At 52.5% G+C, this 18,487-nt stretch overlaps 1 protein-coding gene across 2 annotated transcripts in view; it reads left to right on the plus strand.

The window, feature by feature from the left end:
* The window catches only part of SCUBE3 (signal peptide, CUB domain and EGF like domain containing 3), a 32,837-nt gene extending 15,959 nt beyond the window's left edge, over nucleotides 1-16,878 (plus strand). The window contains exons 4-22 of one of the 2 annotated variants that reach the window (XM_069488063.1): nucleotides 713-847; nucleotides 1,843-1,968; nucleotides 2,166-2,282; nucleotides 6,815-6,931; nucleotides 8,613-8,735; nucleotides 9,222-9,338; nucleotides 9,961-10,086; nucleotides 10,375-10,491; nucleotides 10,641-10,745; nucleotides 11,038-11,154; nucleotides 11,482-11,640; nucleotides 11,870-12,085; nucleotides 12,415-12,576; nucleotides 12,767-12,934; nucleotides 13,424-13,585; nucleotides 14,003-14,200; nucleotides 14,701-14,853; nucleotides 14,976-15,055; nucleotides 16,729-16,878. In XM_069488063.1, the coding sequence (XP_069344164.1) occupies nucleotides 713-847; nucleotides 1,843-1,968; nucleotides 2,166-2,282; nucleotides 6,815-6,931; nucleotides 8,613-8,735; nucleotides 9,222-9,338; nucleotides 9,961-10,086; nucleotides 10,375-10,491; nucleotides 10,641-10,745; nucleotides 11,038-11,154; nucleotides 11,482-11,640; nucleotides 11,870-12,085; nucleotides 12,415-12,576; nucleotides 12,767-12,934; nucleotides 13,424-13,585; nucleotides 14,003-14,200; nucleotides 14,701-14,853; nucleotides 14,976-15,055; nucleotides 16,729-16,878 (2,648 nt within the window). The remainder of the gene's footprint in view (nucleotides 1-712; nucleotides 848-1,842; nucleotides 1,969-2,165; nucleotides 2,283-6,814; nucleotides 6,932-8,612; nucleotides 8,736-9,221; nucleotides 9,339-9,960; nucleotides 10,087-10,374; nucleotides 10,492-10,640; nucleotides 10,746-11,037; nucleotides 11,155-11,481; nucleotides 11,641-11,869; nucleotides 12,086-12,414; nucleotides 12,577-12,766; nucleotides 12,935-13,423; nucleotides 13,586-14,002; nucleotides 14,201-14,700; nucleotides 14,854-14,975; nucleotides 15,056-16,728) is intronic. The other variant, XM_069488064.1, reaches the window with a different exon arrangement.
* Nucleotides 16,879-18,487: the final 1,609 nt, after the last annotated feature.

Below are 18,487 nucleotides of genomic sequence, written 5' to 3' on the forward strand. Positions count from 1 at the left end.
CCAAAATAGGAGAAAGGCTAGGAAATATGGCAGCAAGCCCAGGCATTGGGGGAAGGGGAGAAAGGATGGGGCCATGGCCTGTCCACAGAAATGGTCCCTGCCCCACAAGGAGTTGAGGCTCAGCTGCCCTTACCCACCCTGCCCCTCCCACCTCAGGGCCATGGCCATGGCTCTCCCTGCACACGGAGCCATTTCCCAGGTCTCTGGATTCCCTGGCTGCTGATCACAATGAGCTGCCACCCCTGCTAACCTCTCCCTGACCAGTCTAACCAAGCTCCATCCTTACCTTCATCACTGTTCCTCTTCCTCTGGCTCCTTTGATGATTTCCTCTGCCCTCAGACCCAATTTCCACAGGTGAGGGAAAGGGAGGCAAGTCTTTACCTAGGTGAGCCAGGTTCAGATGTCCCCCTGTCCTCTACTTGCTTAGCTCCCCAGCTCTGCCCTCAGGGTGGCCTCTTCTCATCCAGTGGAACATCCGTGCAGAATGTAATCAGGGAAAAAAACAAACAAAAACCCAAAACAAACAAAAAAGAAATATCCAGTGGAATAGTAGCTGACCGTGGGGTGCGAACTGCCTGGCCCGAGGCTGGGCTTGGGAGGTGGGAGCGAGTGTGTTGGGCTCTGAAAATGGCCCTCGGCCTTTGGTGCTAAAGTCCCAGGGTATGCCCTGGACCCTGGCCTGCAGCCCATGGCCCCACCTGTCCTGCACAGATGTGGATGAGTGTGCCGAGGGCAATGGCGGCTGTCAGCAGAGCTGTATCAACATGATGGGCAGCTACGAGTGCCACTGCCGGGAAGGCTTCTTCCTCAGCGACAACCAGCACACCTGCATCCAGCGGCCAGAAGGTCAGCCCATGACCTGGGAGGGCCCTGTCCCTGCCCTCCCCAGGCTTCTCTTCCCAGCTGTCCCTCAACACCCCCTAAGTCTTACCCTCAGTTCTCAACTTTGCTAGCTCCATTTTGTCTTGTCCCCCAACTCAGTCACAACCTAAGGGCCCATGGATAGACACTGTTATTAGAGCAAAATCTACAGGAATTAATTTGGGGTCAGGGTCAGTATGGGATTGAGGCTACTATGGGGTGTCCTCTGTGTCCAGACCTGAGGTGGATATTGTTCCTAATATCAATGGCTGAGTTGTGGGTGGCTGAGTTTGTCTAAGTTGCTGCTTATCTGAAAGGGCCGCATCAATGCCTTCTACCTTGGATTGGACTGGGAGGCTCAGGCAGGAATAGTGGGGTATATGTTAACTGTTCCTGTGACTCACCCCTGACCCCCACTAGACTGTGACATCCCTGAGGGCAGGGACTATGTCTAAGTCATCTTTGTATCCCCAGCACCTAACATACTGCCCTGCATATAGTGAGAGCTTAATAAATGTTGAATAAAAATGCATAGTAATTATCTATGCCAATTACTCCCCACTCACATTATAGATCTGGTTGTTATTTATCTCCTTCCTAGTTTGACTCTAAGCTCTTTGAGGGAAGAGATCATGTCTTATCTTTTTCTGGATCCTTCCTAAACCCACCCGTTCCCTAGCACCGTGCCAGACACCTATTAGACACTATTTTTTGGTTGTTTGAAGGAGAGTGTGACCGTGCAGGTTTTCTTTGGGATGGGTATCAGTGCCTGTCATTCAGAATTGTCCTGCGCTCTGCTCCTAGCACCCAGCTCTATGGGCAAGACAGGAGGCCTGTGACAGGGAGAGTCAGTGCCCTCTCGGTGTTACAACCCCAGTGGAATTCTCCCAATGTCCTGGGCCCTCACTTGCCCCTTAGAGTCCTCCTCTTCTAGGCATCCAGGGGTATAAAGCATTCGCCCCCTTCCTTTTCCCTTTTAGAAGGAATGAATTGCATGAACAAGAACCACGGCTGTGCCCACATTTGCCGGGAGACACCCAAGGGGGGCATTGCCTGTGAATGCCGCCCTGGCTTCGAGCTCACCAAGAACCAGCGGGACTGTAAATGTGAGATAACTGGGATGGCAGTGGGGGGGAAGGAAAACAAAGGGAGGGGTGTGGGGCCTGAGCAGCAAGAAGACAGGGCTGGGAGGAAAAGGGAATATGGGGAAAGCAACTAGAAAAGAGGGCCAGTATCCATGTTGTGGAGAACTGCGGTACTCAGGGAGAAGCAAGCTGATAGGCCCCTGCCTCTCTGTGCACAGTGACATGCAACTATGGGAACGGTGGCTGCCAGCACACATGCGATGACACAGAGCAGGGTCCCCGGTGCGGCTGCCATGTCAAGTTTGTGCTCCATACCGACGGGAAGACATGCATCGGTGGGTGAGGCCAGGGGAGAACTCAGTCCGCCTGTGATGGGGGTGGGGTGGGGGCCCTTGGGAACCAACCAGGGGTAGTGGGGGAGCACATGGGGCCCAGGTGCTGGGACAGAGGGACTGGTGAGGGAGTTAAAGACCCAGACAATGCCAGGTCTAGTGAAGGACAACTATAAGAGTGATTGAAAGGCTCACCTGACCCTCTTCCCCTCTCCAACCCACTGGTTCTGCTGCCCTCTTTGTCCCAGGACAAAGTGTTGCCAGACAGAATAATTAGCAAGGGTGCTTGCTGACCAAGGCTGTGGCTGAGAAGAGGTGGGAGAGCTGGGGCAATGCAGCTGATTAGCCCTGCCCAGAGGCCCTGGTTGACTAGTGTGGATGGGAGGGGAGCTGTCATGGCTCACTGTCCCCACTCTGGAACTGAGGGTGGGACAGAGCACTCATTCCTGGAACAACCATCACTGAACTGCCAAATGGGGTTTCCTGGCTCCAGGTATCTTTTTCGTCTGGATCCTTTCTCTCCTCACGGTCCTCCTGCAAATCCCCTTTCTCCTCCCCTCACCCTAGGCCCCGCTTCCTTCTCTCTCCTCCAGATCCCAGTGTACCCCCTCTCAGCTCCACCTCTAGCCCCCTCTCTTCCTTATCAGCTCCAGCCTTCCATCTCTCTCTTGCCCTGGTTTGGGGCCCTTTTAATACCTGGCTCCCTCTTCCTGACTCCCTAGGCCTTACCTCATATATCTTTAGGTACCCTAGATGAGTTTAATTCCTTAAAGCTAATTCCTAATTCCCTAAGTCTTTAGGTCGTTAGTGCTGAGAAGGATGATGGGACAAAGTGTCCCTTGGAGAAGTGGGAAATGAAAGGGAAGAACTCTGGATGGGGGAAGAGTCTGCGTCTTGGGCCAGGCAGGGGCGAGTTTGCTCTGCAGGCGTTGGTGTTTATGGGTGGCCATCCGTCTGGGGGGCTGCAGCATGCTGGGGATGGGCAGGGGTGAACCCAGCCACTCTGTGTGAAGTCATGTATATCAGAGACATGACATTCAGCTGAAGCACCAGACTCTCCCCACCCCACTCCACAGGCCTGCCCCCTTCACTGCAGACACAAGGACAGGGGAGCAGATGATGCTCTTACAGGGCTCCCTCGGGCACCTGCTCCGGAGACTGGCACACACAGTTCTAAAGTGCTTCTATAATTAAAATCTCTCCTGCTACATGTTTCCCTCTGAATTAACTCTTCAAAGAGCCTAGAACATTTTTAGGTCTTCACGTTGCCTTCTCCTGGTAGGTGTGTTTTATTAATAGTTCCTTTCATTTTTTCCTCATAGATCTAATTCTTTTGTTTTCCAAACATCCCACCACCCCCTGGACACATTCACACATCTCCAGAGTCTCCCAAAAGAAATTGCATGCAGTCCCTAAAGAAAATACGCATGAATCAGGACAAAGCTCGGGGCCGTGGATGCAAGGGTCTGATCCCTCTCGGACATGGCTGCTTCTGAAAACAGCCCATTGAGCTTGAGCTCTTGTCTAACCCGAGACCCATTCCGCTGTCTGGGCCATGGCCAAGTGAGGCAGTAGGAGCAAATGAGGCTGTTCTGGGTTTACAGCTATGTTCCTTCCTAGTGCCCCTTCCTCTTCTCTAATAGAACTTATTTTACCCTGCCCTACATCTCATTTTTCTTGCCAGCCCCGGAAGGAGGAAAAGTCATTGTTTGGGGCCATCGGGACATTCAGATGTAGTGGGGAGAATGAGAGGGCAGTGCAGTTTAGAAGAAAGGGAAAGCACCCTTTGGAATTTGGGACTTGCCAGTTTGTAAGGCTTGAGGTTGCACCCCAGCTTTGCCTTGGGCACGCTGTGTCGCACTGGGCCCATGGTTGCCCCTCTCTGAGACTGTTTTTCAGTTTTTCAGTCACTTGGTGGGAGCCTGGCCTCTTTGAGTATACCAGGTAGGACAAGGCTGAGGAGTGAAGCTGTTGTAAGGGTTTCAGGGTTCATCATCCGGGGCTAGTGGTTTGGGCGTTCAGGGTGGAGGAGGGGTGGGAAGGGTTCTAAGGCCCAGCGGGCCACAGTGGCTCCTGCCCAGCATCTAAACGGTTTTTTTACAATGTCAAACAGGGGAAAGGCGGCTAGAGCAGCACATCCCCACTCAGGCCGTTTCTAATGGTAAATATGTCTGCTCTCTCCGCTTGCTCTCACTGGCTTGCTAGGGGAAGGGCTAACCCGCTGGGGCTCCCACTAACCGCATGCCCATCGGGCCCAGTCAACAGGGCCCCCCCGGCAGCCTGGGCACTGGGCCCATCAGGTGACAGGAAACCTGAGTCCCTAAGAGCTGGCCTGGGAGCCTTCATGTTGGTTTTGTCTTTCTTTTTTCCTGTCACTCTCCTCTCCTTCCTCTTCTGCTCCTCCTCCCACACTTGCCTTCTAACACCCGACCCCCTTCCCAGCCATCTGCCCCCCAGCCTCTCTCTACATAGTTAGAGACCCAGCCAGCTCCATCTTCCCCATGACGCCCACGGTGCCACCTGAGATAGGGTTAGATGCCATCCCCTCGCCGAGGCTTCCTTCTTGGATTCTTACCCGTGTTAGTTCACAGTCCCAGCGGCACTCACCATTCTCTCCCCCATAATGGTTCTGAGCATGGCATTTGCATTCAGACGGACCTGAGTCTGAATCCTGGCTCTGCCACTCTCTAACTGTATGCCCCCAGGCGAGCTGCTTTCCCCTCTGATCCTCGTTTACTCTTCTGGAAAATAAAGAGAATGACAGTCTTTTCTTAGGGTTGCTGTGATGACTGAGATAGTGCAAGTAGAGTATCTATCTAATAAGCGCCTGGCACAGGGTTAAGCACAGAGTGACTTGTGGTTTTAATACTGCAACCTGGAGAGCAAAGGGGTCGGGCTGTGCCTTCCTGCTGCCCCACCCTGCTCTGGAGAATGCTGTCCTGCAAAGGCGGGCAGCTATGCCCAGCTTCCTGTGCAGCCTGGGATGGACATTGTGCCAGCTCTGCTGCTCCCTCTCCTGGATCCTTCAGAAGCCACCTAGACTTGGCACAGGATCTCTGTTCCCTTCTCCCTGGACCTCTTCTCATGCTAAGAGCACTCTTAGGGGGGATGGCTAGGTTTGGAGCCTAAACTCAAGGTTTCCTCCTAGGTTCCTCCATGGTCTTGGGGAACCTCAGGAGAGACTAAGGTAGGAATCACACAGAAGAGATCTCACTCCAGGTTGGGCTGCTCCCAAACCTGGGCATTAAAGGGACCAGGCCATGGCCAGGGACCCACAGGCAGAGTTGGCTTCTTCTGGAGCCCTGGCCTTGCTGCTCTCGTTGGTGACAAGGGTTGGGCCTGAGTGTTAGGAGTCACAGATTCAAGAAGATGACAGTGCTAACCAGTACTTTCCTCATTTCGTTCCCCTGATTCTGAGAACTACTCTCCTCTCTTCCCTAGCAGAGGCCTTGGGCTCCTCTCTTTCTACTGGGAGAATTCCAGGCCCTCCAGAGGACCATCCCCACCTCCACAGTCCCTGTGTCAGGGCCTTTCACTATTTGAGCTAATGGTTTTTCCTTGGACTCAGCTGATTCTCCCAAGCTGCTGTTTAAACCTGTTTTTCTCCTGCTCTGAATTTAGAAAATAGAGTGACCCACCCATTCTCCCCCAACTCTGACCTTCCAGTGAAGGGAAAATTTACCAGTCAAGAAGGGAGCAACAGAAAAGACTTAGCAGAAATAAGGATTCGGGTTTTGGCTACCTCTGAGGTTCTCTCTTCCACCTACCTTTTTATCCCCTTCCCTCTCCTCTGGATCCTTCTCCTTTTGCCCCCTCCCCTCACCTATACAGTATCTTCCCATTAGCAAAGTAAAACAACAAAACAGCCAGCTTATCACCATCTGGAACCAAAAAGGAGGGTCTGGGAACAGCTGAAGGTAGCTTAACCCAGTACATGCTGTCTCCTCCGAGGATGAGCAGTTCGGCATGGAACTGAGATCTTTCTTAAGACAGCTGGGCAGGGAGGAAGGGGAAGATAAATGGATGGGCATCCCTCAGCTGTCTTAGGAGTGGCCAGGCTCATTCTTCTTCCCAGCCTACCCACAGTACAGTTGTCTCACCATGACCCCTGCCCACCCACCAAAGAGATGGTCAGTGGAAAGAGGAGGAAACTCCTGTCTGTCCCTTCTGGTTCCCTGGCGGCCAGAACCACCCTCACTTAGCTCCCATCTCTCCCTGCTCCCCCCACCTCCTCCACCCCTCAGCACATTCCTGCCTGACAGCTCTGGCTTGTACCTGCCTCACTGCTGTCCACCTTGTTTCAATCAAGTAGGGGGCAGGGAAGTGGACTGCTTGGCTGCACTTGTGAGGGGATGGGGGTTGGGAGTGATGGGAGGAAGGGGGCTGGGAGCCTCCCTCCACTTAATGCTCCTTCTAAAACACAGGGAGGCAGCTGAGGCCTTCCCTTGGGCCTCTGTGGTCTCCAGTACCCTCCAAGTGTGGGACTCCTCTAGGCCAGTAACCCGGTTACCATCCCCCACCTCCCTCCTGAACAGAGACCTGTGCTGTCAACAACGGGGGCTGTGACAGTAAGTGCCACGATGCAGCGACTGGTGTCCACTGCAGCTGCCCTGTGGGCTTCATGCTGCAGCCAGACAGGAAGACCTGCAAAGGTAAGGACTTCGAGCGGACAGGAGAATGGAGACCTTTGGTAAGGACTGACATTAGGACCAGAGATAGGGTGCCTATTATGGGATCACACCTCCTCGACTCCCTTCTTGCAGAGAACCCAGGACATAGCTAAGGGTTGTCTCCTGTCCACCTGTCCCATCTCAGTTCAAGGAGCACAGCAGTCCAGCCAGTTCCTTAGTGCCCCTGCCCCTCCGCTACCTTGTTTCCTGGCTCTCATTCCTAGTCACCCTCTTAGTTAATGAACATGCAATTTACATTTGTCTCTGGGTCTGGAAGGATATTTGAGTACCAACTTTGTGTGTATACGAGGTCACAGGTGTGTTCCATAACCTTCTTAACCCACATTCCTCAGACTTTCCCAGGGGAAAATGACCTCTCCCCTTAGAAAGGCTGTACTGGCCACAGGAAGAGTAGGATAGCAGTTAGGAGCACTGATACCAGAGCCTGGCTACCTGAGTTCAGATCCCAGCGCTGCCTCTTACTAGCTCTGTGATCCTAGGCAAGTTACTTAATGTCTCTGTGCCTCAGTTTCCCCAGTGCTTGCTTCACAGGTGTGTTGTGAGGATTAAATGAGGTATTATAAAGTACTTAGAACAGTGCTTGGCAAATGGTAAGCACTTTGTGTTAGCTGTTCTTCCAGTATAATTTCCCAAGCTGTCCATTCTATTTCCCCTCCCTTTAATTAGTCAGGTCTGGGGGATGATGGGGGAGAGGGAGGAGGAAAAAAGGAGAGTAGTCGTACTGTAAATATGATTGATCAAGTCTGTGTCCCCTAGTCACAAGGAGTGGGGACTGGAAGGAGGACCGGGCTCCTTCTTTGTGTCTTTTGGCCCAACAGCTGCGAGAGGAGGGGGAGGGCTGGGGCAGCAGGTCAGCCAGCCAGAGTCAGAGGTTTCCTGCTGGGAAGGACTGTTGACAGGTATGCTAAAAGTGAAGTGGAAGGCTGCCCTCCCTGCTCCCTTCCCCCAACTAGGGGTGAGTAGCCTGGGTCCTGTCTGCCACCAGCTTGGGGAACTTGACCTCAGGAAGGAAGCCGTTCACCCGCCCCCTTTCCCTTACTAGTGCTGAAAGCTGCCGCAGGCCTGAGCCTCTCCAGACCTCTCCCAGCCCAGCCCCCTGCCTGGCCCCCATCCCTCCCCCATCAGCTCCGCAGCCTCCCTGGCTCTCCGGGAGGTCCTCCCTGCCTGGCCTCTTTCCCAGCTTCTCCTCCCTTTTGACTCTCCACCTCTCCTTGGCTCCCCCCTACCCAGGGCTCTTGACAGGGCCCTCAGTGACAGGGGTGAGGGACAGGAAAGAGATAACACTATCCGCCAGCCCTCTTAGGAATGGCCATTAGCTGGAGAGTAAGGGGCATGGACTAGCCCTGTAGGTCAAATGCCCATCTGCTCCTTGCTTCAGGCAATTCCCTGAGGGCCTGATTCTGGTTCCCATCTGTCCCCTTCTAAGAGGACTCAATCCCAGAAGAGAGGGTATTACTAATGGCCACAGACCGCCTGAACACGGAACAAACGGAGACAAGAGAGTGATAGAGGTGTCAGAAAAGGCAGGCCCAGGGCTCTCCTTGATTTTCCCTATCTCTGTGAGGGAGGGAGGGATCCTGTCTCCTTATTTGTTTTCAGCCTTCAACATCACCTTTTATTCTGCTTTTTCCTGCTTCTCCAGACATAGACGAGTGCCGCTTGAACAATGGGGGCTGTGACCACATTTGCCGCAACACAGTGGGCAGCTTCGAATGCAGCTGCAAGAAAGGCTATAAGCTGCTCATCAATGAAAGGAACTGCCAAGGTAAGCAGACTTGAGCCAAGGTGAAATCCTTGGGAGATGTTCTTGGAGTGGGAGAGCTTCAAGGAGGCCAGAGGCCCAAAGTGTTAGAAACTCAATAGACACCGTGGAGTCTGTAGGCAGCACTGTCCTGCAAACTAGCAAACAGGACCCCTTCCTCTAGGCGGACCAGCTCCACAGTGAAGCACACAGCTTGGCACAGAGTGAGGGATGGATTTCACCCCAATTCATGTCCTTGGCAGACAGTGATCTGCCTAACCACACATGGTGGCCCTGATCCACAGGCATCAGATTTTACAGTTCCTAACTCCAAGGACTCCAAGTGGAGGGAGCATAGAGGATGGATCAGCATTGCTCAGTCACTGATCCATGAGTAGGGACTCTTTCAATTCAAGGCAGAGAGCCAAGGCCCCTCCCTTGGGCCCTTCACCTGAGTAAGGGTCAGGTGCCCCGAGACAGATTCAGTGGCTCAAATCCTTGCTCTTCCAGATATAGATGAGTGTTCCTTTGATCGAACCTGTGATCACATGTGTGTCAACACACCAGGAAGCTTCCAGTGTCTCTGCCATCGTGGCTACCTGCTGTATGGTGTCACCCACTGTGGGGGTAAGCTAGCAAGCTTGCAGCCCCCCAGCCACCCTGTCTCCTCTCAACTCCTCATCCTCCAATCGAATAAGACCCTGAGTTGGCTTGTGGCTATGGGTAATCTCTGGGTGCATGCATTTATTGTGATAAAATGGGAGGAATTAAGATAGTTTCTGAAGGCCAACTGGGAGACTGGGGCATCAAAGAACAGCATCCTGCCTCCAAAATTCCTATCTCCCATCCCCATCACTATCCCTGGACCTACATCCTCAGCTCCCAAATGACAGTCCCTCTGGTAGGTAGGAGTGGAAGGCTTTAAAAAGCTGGTCAGCATGACCCCTTCTCAATTATTCGTTTGACTGGGGACAGAGATAAGGGGAGGAGGTTTGAGCTCTTCTCAGGCCAGTAGTCATCTTGGGGTACATGGAATGCTTTTTAAACTATTTTTTTAACTGTAAGAATATTTAACGTGAGATCTATCCTCTTAAATTTTTAAGTGTACACTAGAGTATTGTTAACTATGGGCACAATGTTATACAGTAGATCTCTAGAACTTAGTCATCTTGCATAGCACAGGATACCTGGAACTCTAACCTCTAACCAAATATCCTGCCTGCTCCCTGGCTCCTACTCCTTCCCCTAGATGTGGATGAATGCAGCATCAACCGGGGAGGTTGTCGCTTTGGCTGCATCAACACACCGGGCAGCTACCAGTGTACCTGCCCAGCAGGTCAGGGCCGGCTGCACTGGAACGGCAAAGATTGCACAGGTGGGCAGTGCCCTCTGCTGACCAAAGTTGACACTGCAGTTTCAGGGGGACAGTTGGGGTCCTGGAAAGCACAAAGTATCATGCAGGGGAAACGTGAGGTGGGAAGGGGTGGAGAATGTAGCTATTTGATTTAGAGACATGAAGTTTCTAGTAAAAAAATCCCTTCATCAGTCTCCATGGGTACAACAGTTCTGCATGTAGCTGCTTCTCTTTGTCCAAATTACACATCTCAGTGAGAGGGTGGGCAAGGAATGCACCAGTTTCCTGAGGCCTCTCGCCCCTTCCTAGAGCCAGTGAAGTGTCAGGGAAGTCCTGGGGCCTCGAAAGCCATGCTCAGCTGCAACCGGTCTGGCAAGAAGGACACCTGTGCCCTGACCTGTCCCTCCCGGGCCCGGTTTTTGCCAGGTACATGGGAGAAGGGTGCTGGAGGGCTTTGGGGAAGAAAGGAGGGAAGGCTGGCTGTTCGGGCAGCTCCTCTGTTCCCCTTAGGTCCCTCCAGCCAGGTGGAGTTGGGGGGGGGCAGGTCAGAGTTGTGACAGACCCCTTTTTCTCAGAGTCTGAGAATGGCTTCACGGTAAGCTGTGGCATCCCCAGCCCCAGAGCTGCTTCAGCCCGAGCCAGCCACACTGGGAACAGCACAAACTCCAACCACTGCCATGGTGAGCACCAGCCCCCAAGCCTTGTTTCCACCCCATTCTCTTGTATTAATTTCTTATTTTTCTTCTTCATTATTTCCCTGGCCTTCCTTTTTCCTGGGTCTCCCTCTTTGCCTTGTAATTATCCAGCCCTGCTGCCTCTCTCTCTGCCCCTAACATCTGATCACCTTGGCTTTTGCAATCCCACTTCCCCAGCCAAGCCCCTGGCCTATTGCCCAGCTTCTCAACACCCTCCACAGCACCCTCCACCCCCACTGGGCCCCCATGCTGTGCTGAGCTTCTACCATCCCTCTAGAGGCTGCAGTGCTGTCCGTTAAACAGCGAGCCTCCTTCAAGATCAAGGATGCCAAATGCCGTTTGCACCTGCGAAACAAAGGCAAAATGGAAGAGGCCAGCAGAATCCCAGGGCCAGGTCTGGACTGGGGACCCCATTCCAATGGGATGTCTGGCCACCAAACCTTCCCCACCCCTCAGCTCCTCTGCTTAGCAAGATCGCTTCCAAAAACCCACCAGCACCCTGAACTCTGGACACAGCAGGGGAAAAAGCAGTTGTAGGCATAGGGCCCAAGGAAGTCTCCAGGACATTCCCTTCCACCAACTAATTAGTATCCTAGACTAAAATAGTATTGGGATAGTTGCAGTCAGAGATCTGGTGAGGTCTGCCTGGGTTGGGGTGAATAAGTGAGAACTTTCCATGTCACCAGGGGGCTCCTTGGGGTTGACAAGTCCTCTCCCCCAGGTGGTGCCCCCTGCTCTGACTGCCAGGTCACCTTCATCCACCTCAAGTGTGACTCCTCTCGGAAGGGCAAGGGCCGGCGGGCCCGGACCCCTCCAGGCAAGGAGGTCACCCGGCTCACCCTGGAACTGGAGGCGGAGGTCAGAGCTGAAGAAACCACAGGTAGGACTGGGGCACCGTAGGGAGTAGGGCCAGAAGGAGAGGGCAGAGGTGGGAAAAACACAGGTCTCAGCAGCAAAAGGCAGGGGCAGACCCTGCCTGATGCCAAGCCCAAGAGCTAGTCCCTCTTACCATGCCCGTTCTACCTCCCAGCCTTGCTCCCCTGCCCTCCTGCTCACAGCCACTCTTTCTTTCTCTTCCTTCTCTGATGCACACTACCATCCACCACCAGCTGGCTGTGGGCTGCCCTGCCTCCGACAGCGGATGGAACGACGGCTGAAAGGGTCCCTGAAGATGCTCAGAAAGTCTATCAACCAGGACCGCTTCCTGCTGCGCCTGGCAGGCCTTGATTATGAGCTGGCCCACAAACCAGGCCTGGTAGCTGGGGAGCGAGCAGAGCTTGTGGACTCCTGCAGGCCCGGGCAGCACCGTGCTGGGGCCAAGTGTGGTAAGGAAGCTTGCTGGAGAGCAGAGGAATGGGAAGGCCTGGGTTGGGCCTGGCTCAGAGCAGGACCCTTCATGGCCTTAGCTGCATCTCTTATATTATGAAGCAGCCAAGACTCTCCTGCCCACCATCCTCCCTTCCCTGGCCCCAGGCTAAAATCTAGAATACCAGGCGGGGCTGGAAACCCTCCTGCACATGGCTTTGACCCCCCCCCATTCCCCACAAGCAGGATTCTGTTTGCTCCCTAACTCTGAGGGAGTGGGAAGGGGAGTCCCAAGCCTGGGTGGTGGGAAATGGGGGGTGGGTGGCTAGCACGGCCGACTCTCCCTCAGTCAGCTGCCCGCAGGGAACGTATTACCACGGCCAGACGGAGCAGTGTGTGCCATGCCCAGCGGGCACCTTCCAGGAGAGAGAAGGGCAGCTCTCCTGCGACCTTTGCCCTGGGAGTGATGCCCACGGGCCTCTCGGAGCTACCAACGTCACCACGTGTGCAGGTGCCAGGGGAACAAACAATACAGAGTGGGGTAGGGTGGGTACTGGGACACCCATGGCATGGGATTTCCCAAAGGGCAGGCCCAGGCTCCAGGCCACTCTCTTAGTCATCTTGCTGTCCCCTGAGATTGGGTGACCCATGGGGATGACTCAGGACCATCCCATCAGAGTTGGGCCCTTGATTCACTGCAGGTCAGTGCCCACCTGGCCAACACTCTGTAGATGGGTTCAAGCCCTGCCAGCCATGTCCACGTGGTACCTACCAACCTGAAGCAGGACGGACCTTATGCTTCCCATGTGGTGGGGGCCTCAGCACTAAGCATGAGGGGGCCATCTCCTTCCAAGACTGTGACACCAAAGGTGAGTGAGCTATTCACCCCACTGGGGACACCCCAAACCCAACTTCCAAAAAAACTCTCTGAGTCCCCAGAGTAGACCTGACTACATTGTGCCACCTGACCAGCCATACCATCCTGCTCCTAGGACCCATCCTGGCCCTCTACCAGTCCCAGGCCTGGGAATTGAGAAACAATTAAAAGTCCCGCTTACCCCTCTGCTTTGAAGAACTAGTGGCATATTCCCTTCCATACCCTAAATGAGTTTCTGTATAGATTTGATACTGTGCTCAGTGTCTGAAAGAAAAGGATTGGCACCACAACCAACCACTCTGTAAACTTTGTTTTTCCCTGGGCTTAAATTCTGGCATGACTGGGAAAGGTTAGGACCCTGGAAGGAACTTTGGTATCGTCAATCTCCTGATTCTCCATGATGAATGTATCCTCCCCATCCCCTGCCCCAGAACTCCCACCAGCCCGCCATCTTGATTCCTGCCTTTCCCCCTTGCTGCAGTCCAGTGCTCCCCAGGGCACTACTACAACACCAGCATCCATCGCTGTATCCGCTGCGCCATGGGCTCCTATCAGCCTGACTTCCGACAGAACTTCTGCACCCGCTGTCCAGGAAACACAAGCACTGACTTTGATGGCTCCACCAGTGTGGCCCAGTGCAAGAGTACGTGGCAAACCAGGCTGTAGAAAAGGGAGTAGAGAGGCCTGGGAGCAATGCGCATGGAAAGAGGAGGAGTGGCAAACGAACAGGGAGCAGGACTGGGGGGTGGATGGGCAGGAAAGTCCCACTCTCCACCTCTCCCCATCCCACTCAATCTCAAGGTCAGTTTCTAGGCTGGGCCCTATAGCACCCTCTCCCTGGAGACAGGTAATGAGACAGAGACAGATGTAGTGAGAAGGAAAGGTATAAACGGGCAGGAAGGAAGATGGACCCAGAACTTGGAGAACAGATGATGAACTAGGATGGTGGCTGCCCACATGTGTCTGACCTCCATTTCAGAACTCTTCAGTTTCCCCAACCTTTCATTTCCCCACTGACTTACTTTTCTTTCTTGCTCTATCCACCATGGCTTGGCTGCAGATCGTCAGTGTGGTGGGGAGCTGGGTGAGTTTACTGGCTATATCGAGTCCCCCAACTACCCGGGCAACTACCCAGCTGGCGTGGAGTGCGTCTGGAACATCAACCCCCCACCCAAGCGCAAGATCCTTATCGTGGTACCTGAGATCTTCCTGCCATCTGAGGACGAGTGTGGGGACGTCCTCGTCATGAGAAAGAACTGTGGGTGGCTGCAGAGCTGGGCCAGGGAAGGGCAGTCCAAATCTGGTTAAGAGGGAGAAAGAGAGACTGGTATAGGAAGAATTAGGGCAGGGATCTGTGAGGACAAAATAGTGAGAGAGGCCTTAGGAGGTGAGAGGCTAACAAAGGAAAATAGCAATGAATGGCACATATTCAGTAGAAAGCAGAGTTAAGAAAGCCGCGCTGAGGCTAGAATTCCAACGGTGTTCCATGTGTCACTTTCCTATCCTAGTATTTCTGCCATTCCATTCATTTAAATGTCAAATTTCTTACACTATGTAAGTGCCTGATTCAAAGAGAAGTTGTAGAATGAGCCCAGGGGGCAATGGGAGAGGGTGTGGGGTGTGGGGTATGTGTGTGTATAGAGGGGGAGCCTTTGTCAGAGTGATTCTTTCCCCCATGCCCCGCTCCAGAGCCCTCATCCCAGGAGGGCTTGCACAGCCTGCCCCATTGCTCTGCTGACCTGCTGCTTGCCTCCCCAGCCTCCCCATCCTCCATTACCACTTACGAGACCTGCCAGACCTACGAACGCCCCATCGCCTTCACGGCACGTTCCAGGAAGCTCTGGATCAACTTCAAGACAAGTGAGGCCAACAGCGCTCGTGGCTTCCAGATCCCCTATGTTACCTATGATGGTGAGCAAGGGCAGGAATCACGGAGGTGGGTGAGAAAGGGGAGGCCCAGAGGTCTTGGGAGGGAGCCAAGAGAGCAAGAGGAGCTCCCACCCCTCACCCCCTCCCCTTGGTTGACTTTGCAGAGGACTATGAGCAGCTGGTAGAAGACATTGTGCGAGATGGCCGGCTCTATGCCTCTGAAAACCACCAGGAGATCTTAAAGGCAAGTGAATACTAATAATAGTAATGATAGCCAACAGTTAATGAGCATGTAACCCTGTGCAGGCGATATGCTAAGTGCTTACGTGAATATTTTCATTTGATTGACACAGAAGCTCTACGAGGTAGGTGCTCTCATCATTCCCACTTTATAGATGAGAAAACTGAGGCACAGAGAATTAAAGTCTCCCAGTGCTAAAGCTGGGATCTGATCCTAAGTCCTTCTGACTGCAGTGTCACCCACACTATATTATACCTTGGGGAAAACTTGGAGGAGAAAGGGAAGGTAAAAAGAAATGTCCTCTACCTCTTCCACCAAGAGACAGGGAAAATGAAGTATAGAAAGTTGCTTTTGCATAAGTTCCCTCCTTCCCTTACCCCCGCCCCAGGCCGCACTAAGAAGCAGCAGATCTAGCACAGCTTTCTCAGAATCAGTTCATGTATAGACTCCTTTTAAAGGAAAAGAAATATTTCCAGTACTGAAGAATGGAAGGACACCCTGGGTTGGTGGATCCCAATTTGAGAAAATCTTACTTAAGAAACTATGGTCCTAGTCATAGAATAATCCTTCATAAATTATCACTGCAAAAAAGTCTGTCTCATGAGTAAAATAATTTTTATATTATCATCAAAAGCCATGACGGCAAAAATCACCTAGAACTTACAGACTCCAAAGGATGTAATTTCAGCAATACTTTTCAAATATTTGAAGTATCTGCACCCTCATTTCAAATCAAGTGTACTGTGGAACTCCAATGCATAAAGCAGTACAGCTGTTCTGATTAAAGAGGACCGGGCTGAGAGGCTGGAAGCCCCCTCATTATTTTAAAAATCCACTGATGCAGTGGAAAAAGCACCAGCCAAGGAACCAGAAGATATGAGTTTTTAATGCACAATGCCTGGCACTTAGTAGGCTCTCCACACGTCATGCTGCTGTTGCAGACAGGGTGGTCAGGAAAGGACTCTGGGGAGAAGAGACCGTAATGAGGGAAAGGGGCTACCCACTAGAACATCAGGGGAGGAGCACTCCAAGCTAAGGAGCATGGGAGCAGTTTGATGTGTTCAGGATCCTCAAGAAGGCCAGTGTGGCTCAGCATAGTGAGGAAGAGTGGAAGGGAAAGCAAGGCACAGATCGCATTCAGCCTATGGGCCATGCAACGGACTCAGCTTTACCTAGGGTGATAAAAGAAACCAGAGAAGTGTTTCAAACAGGAAAAAGATGAACTAATTAAAAAATCAAAAAGTCATGGTGGCTTCTGTGGGGAGAACAGTCTTTGGAGAGACAAGGGTAAAAGCATGGACACCAGTGAGGAGGCTACTGCAGTAGTCCAAGTGAGAGATGATGGTGGCTTGGACCAGGGTGGTGGCTGCAAAGATGGGGAGAAATAGTCACCATCCAAATATACCCAAATATGGATACAGTTTGAAGGTAGAGTCAAGCAGGAGAGAGGGATGGCTCCAAGGAATGGGGCCTGAGCAGTAGAAGAATGGAGTTGCCATTGACTGAGTTGTGGAACTCTAGAGGAGCAGATGGTGGGGATGGGAATCCAGAGTTTACCTCTGGGTATGTTCAGCGTGAGATATCTGTTAGCCATCAGGAGGGACTGCAGAGTCGTGATGTTCCTCTTTCCCACCCCCATTGCTGAGGCTGACGTTGCTGCCTGCCATCCTCTGCAGGATAAGAAGCTCATCAAGGCCTTCTTTGAGGTGCTAGCCCACCCCCAGAACTACTTCAAGTACACAGAGAAACACAAGGAGATGCTGCCAAAATCCTTCATCAAGCTGCTCCGCTCCAAAGTTTCCAGCTTCCTAAGGCCCTACAAATAGTGCCCCTAGGCCCAGAGACCCAGGTTTTGAAACCCTCAGACTTCTTAGCCCTCAGAGCCGGCAGCCCCCCACCACCCTCAGACAAGGAACTCTCACCTCTCTCTCTGGAGAAAAAAATATCACTACACAGACCAGGCACTCTCCCTGTCTTTCTACTTTCCTTTCCTTGTCTCTCTCTCTCTCTCTCTCTCTACTATTTTTCCCTTTCCTACTTGCTCCCTGGAAAAGCCATTCAGTGCTGGCTCTATTCCCCCTGAGGGGTGAAGGAACAGCACAGCCCCTTCCCTGCCCATTTTACCAGCTCATATGCCTGGGTCCATCGGCTTGGAAGGGTGCTAGAAGCCCATGAAGGAAGTGGGTCTAACTGGGAATGGGGAGGGGGAAGAGGGGCTTCTGCCATTATAGGGTTGTGCCTTGCTAGTCAGGAGCCAGAACGTCCCCTTGCTGTGCTCCCCAGGGTGATTCTAACAGCCCAGAGTCCTGCCAAAGAAGCCTTTGACTTATAGGCTTAATGCCAACACTGGTCCTCTGGGGCACATGATTTGAGCCCTGGACCGCCCACATAGCTGGCTTTCTTGTCTCTATAGCTCCTCTCTTTCTTCCCCCACGTCTGCCTGGGGTCTACTCCATAGGGTTTACAAGTGGCCCACAACACTGGGCTAGTGGATACCGGCTGAATGAGGAAGAGCAACAGGCATTGCCATGTTGAATGCCCTGCTTTGGCTCCTGGAGAGAAAGACTGTAGCTCTGCAAGACAAAACCCAGGTTTTAAAGCATCACCAAAAAAAAAAAAAAAAGAAAGAAAAGAAAAGAAAAAGAAAAAGAAAACAGAAAGAAAAGAAAATATATCATCTAAAAGACCAGACAGAACAATTGGAAGCCAACTTCAAACACTAATCCCTTTTCTTACACGTCTTCCCTGGCCCAGCTACCCTCTTAGTTCCACCCAAGTGCTCCCTGGGGAGCCCTACTCCCTTTGCTACATGTTGTCCTTAAAGAAGCATGGCTGTTGACCTGAAGCCAGCCTGGGCCTTGCCCCACAGTTGTCTTTCCCTTGTAGCCCCAGGTGGCTTGTGGGCTCTACCAAAGAGGACCCCAGTCTATAGCCAGCCTGGAGCCACCTACCTCTGGCCTCAGGCTGTGGGCAGCAAGAGGAATGTGTGTGTACTTGGCAAGCCTCCTGCCCACCCTGTCCACATCTAAGAAGTGCAATCATTTTGAGTCTTTCTATGTTGTCTAGAGGGAGGGTTTTTTGTTTTTTGTTTTTGTTTCTTTTTCCTCTATTAGAACAACCCTATTTATAGCTGCCCAAGAGAGAAGAGTGTATGTTTGGAGTGGAAGAAAATCAGTTTTGAATCTCATGAACCTTAACTGCTGGAGCATCTGATCTGTCTCTATTCCACCAGTGACTATCCAGACCTCTAGAGCCCTTGGTTGGGGTAATCCAGGATGATAGGCATTTGATATGTAGGAAAGTAATTCTGGGGACTCGATGGAGCAGGAAGGCGAGGGACCTGTGTTTGCTAAACCAATCCTGCTGTCCCTATCCTTCTCTATGGATTCAGCATAGACCTCGTGATTGTAGAGGCCAATGGAAATGGTCAGTGAT

Source organism: Eulemur rufifrons, chromosome 15 (genome assembly GCF_041146395.1).
Source record: "Eulemur rufifrons isolate Redbay chromosome 15, OSU_ERuf_1, whole genome shotgun sequence".
Classification (NCBI taxonomy): Eukaryota; Metazoa; Chordata; class Mammalia; order Primates; family Lemuridae; genus Eulemur; species Eulemur rufifrons.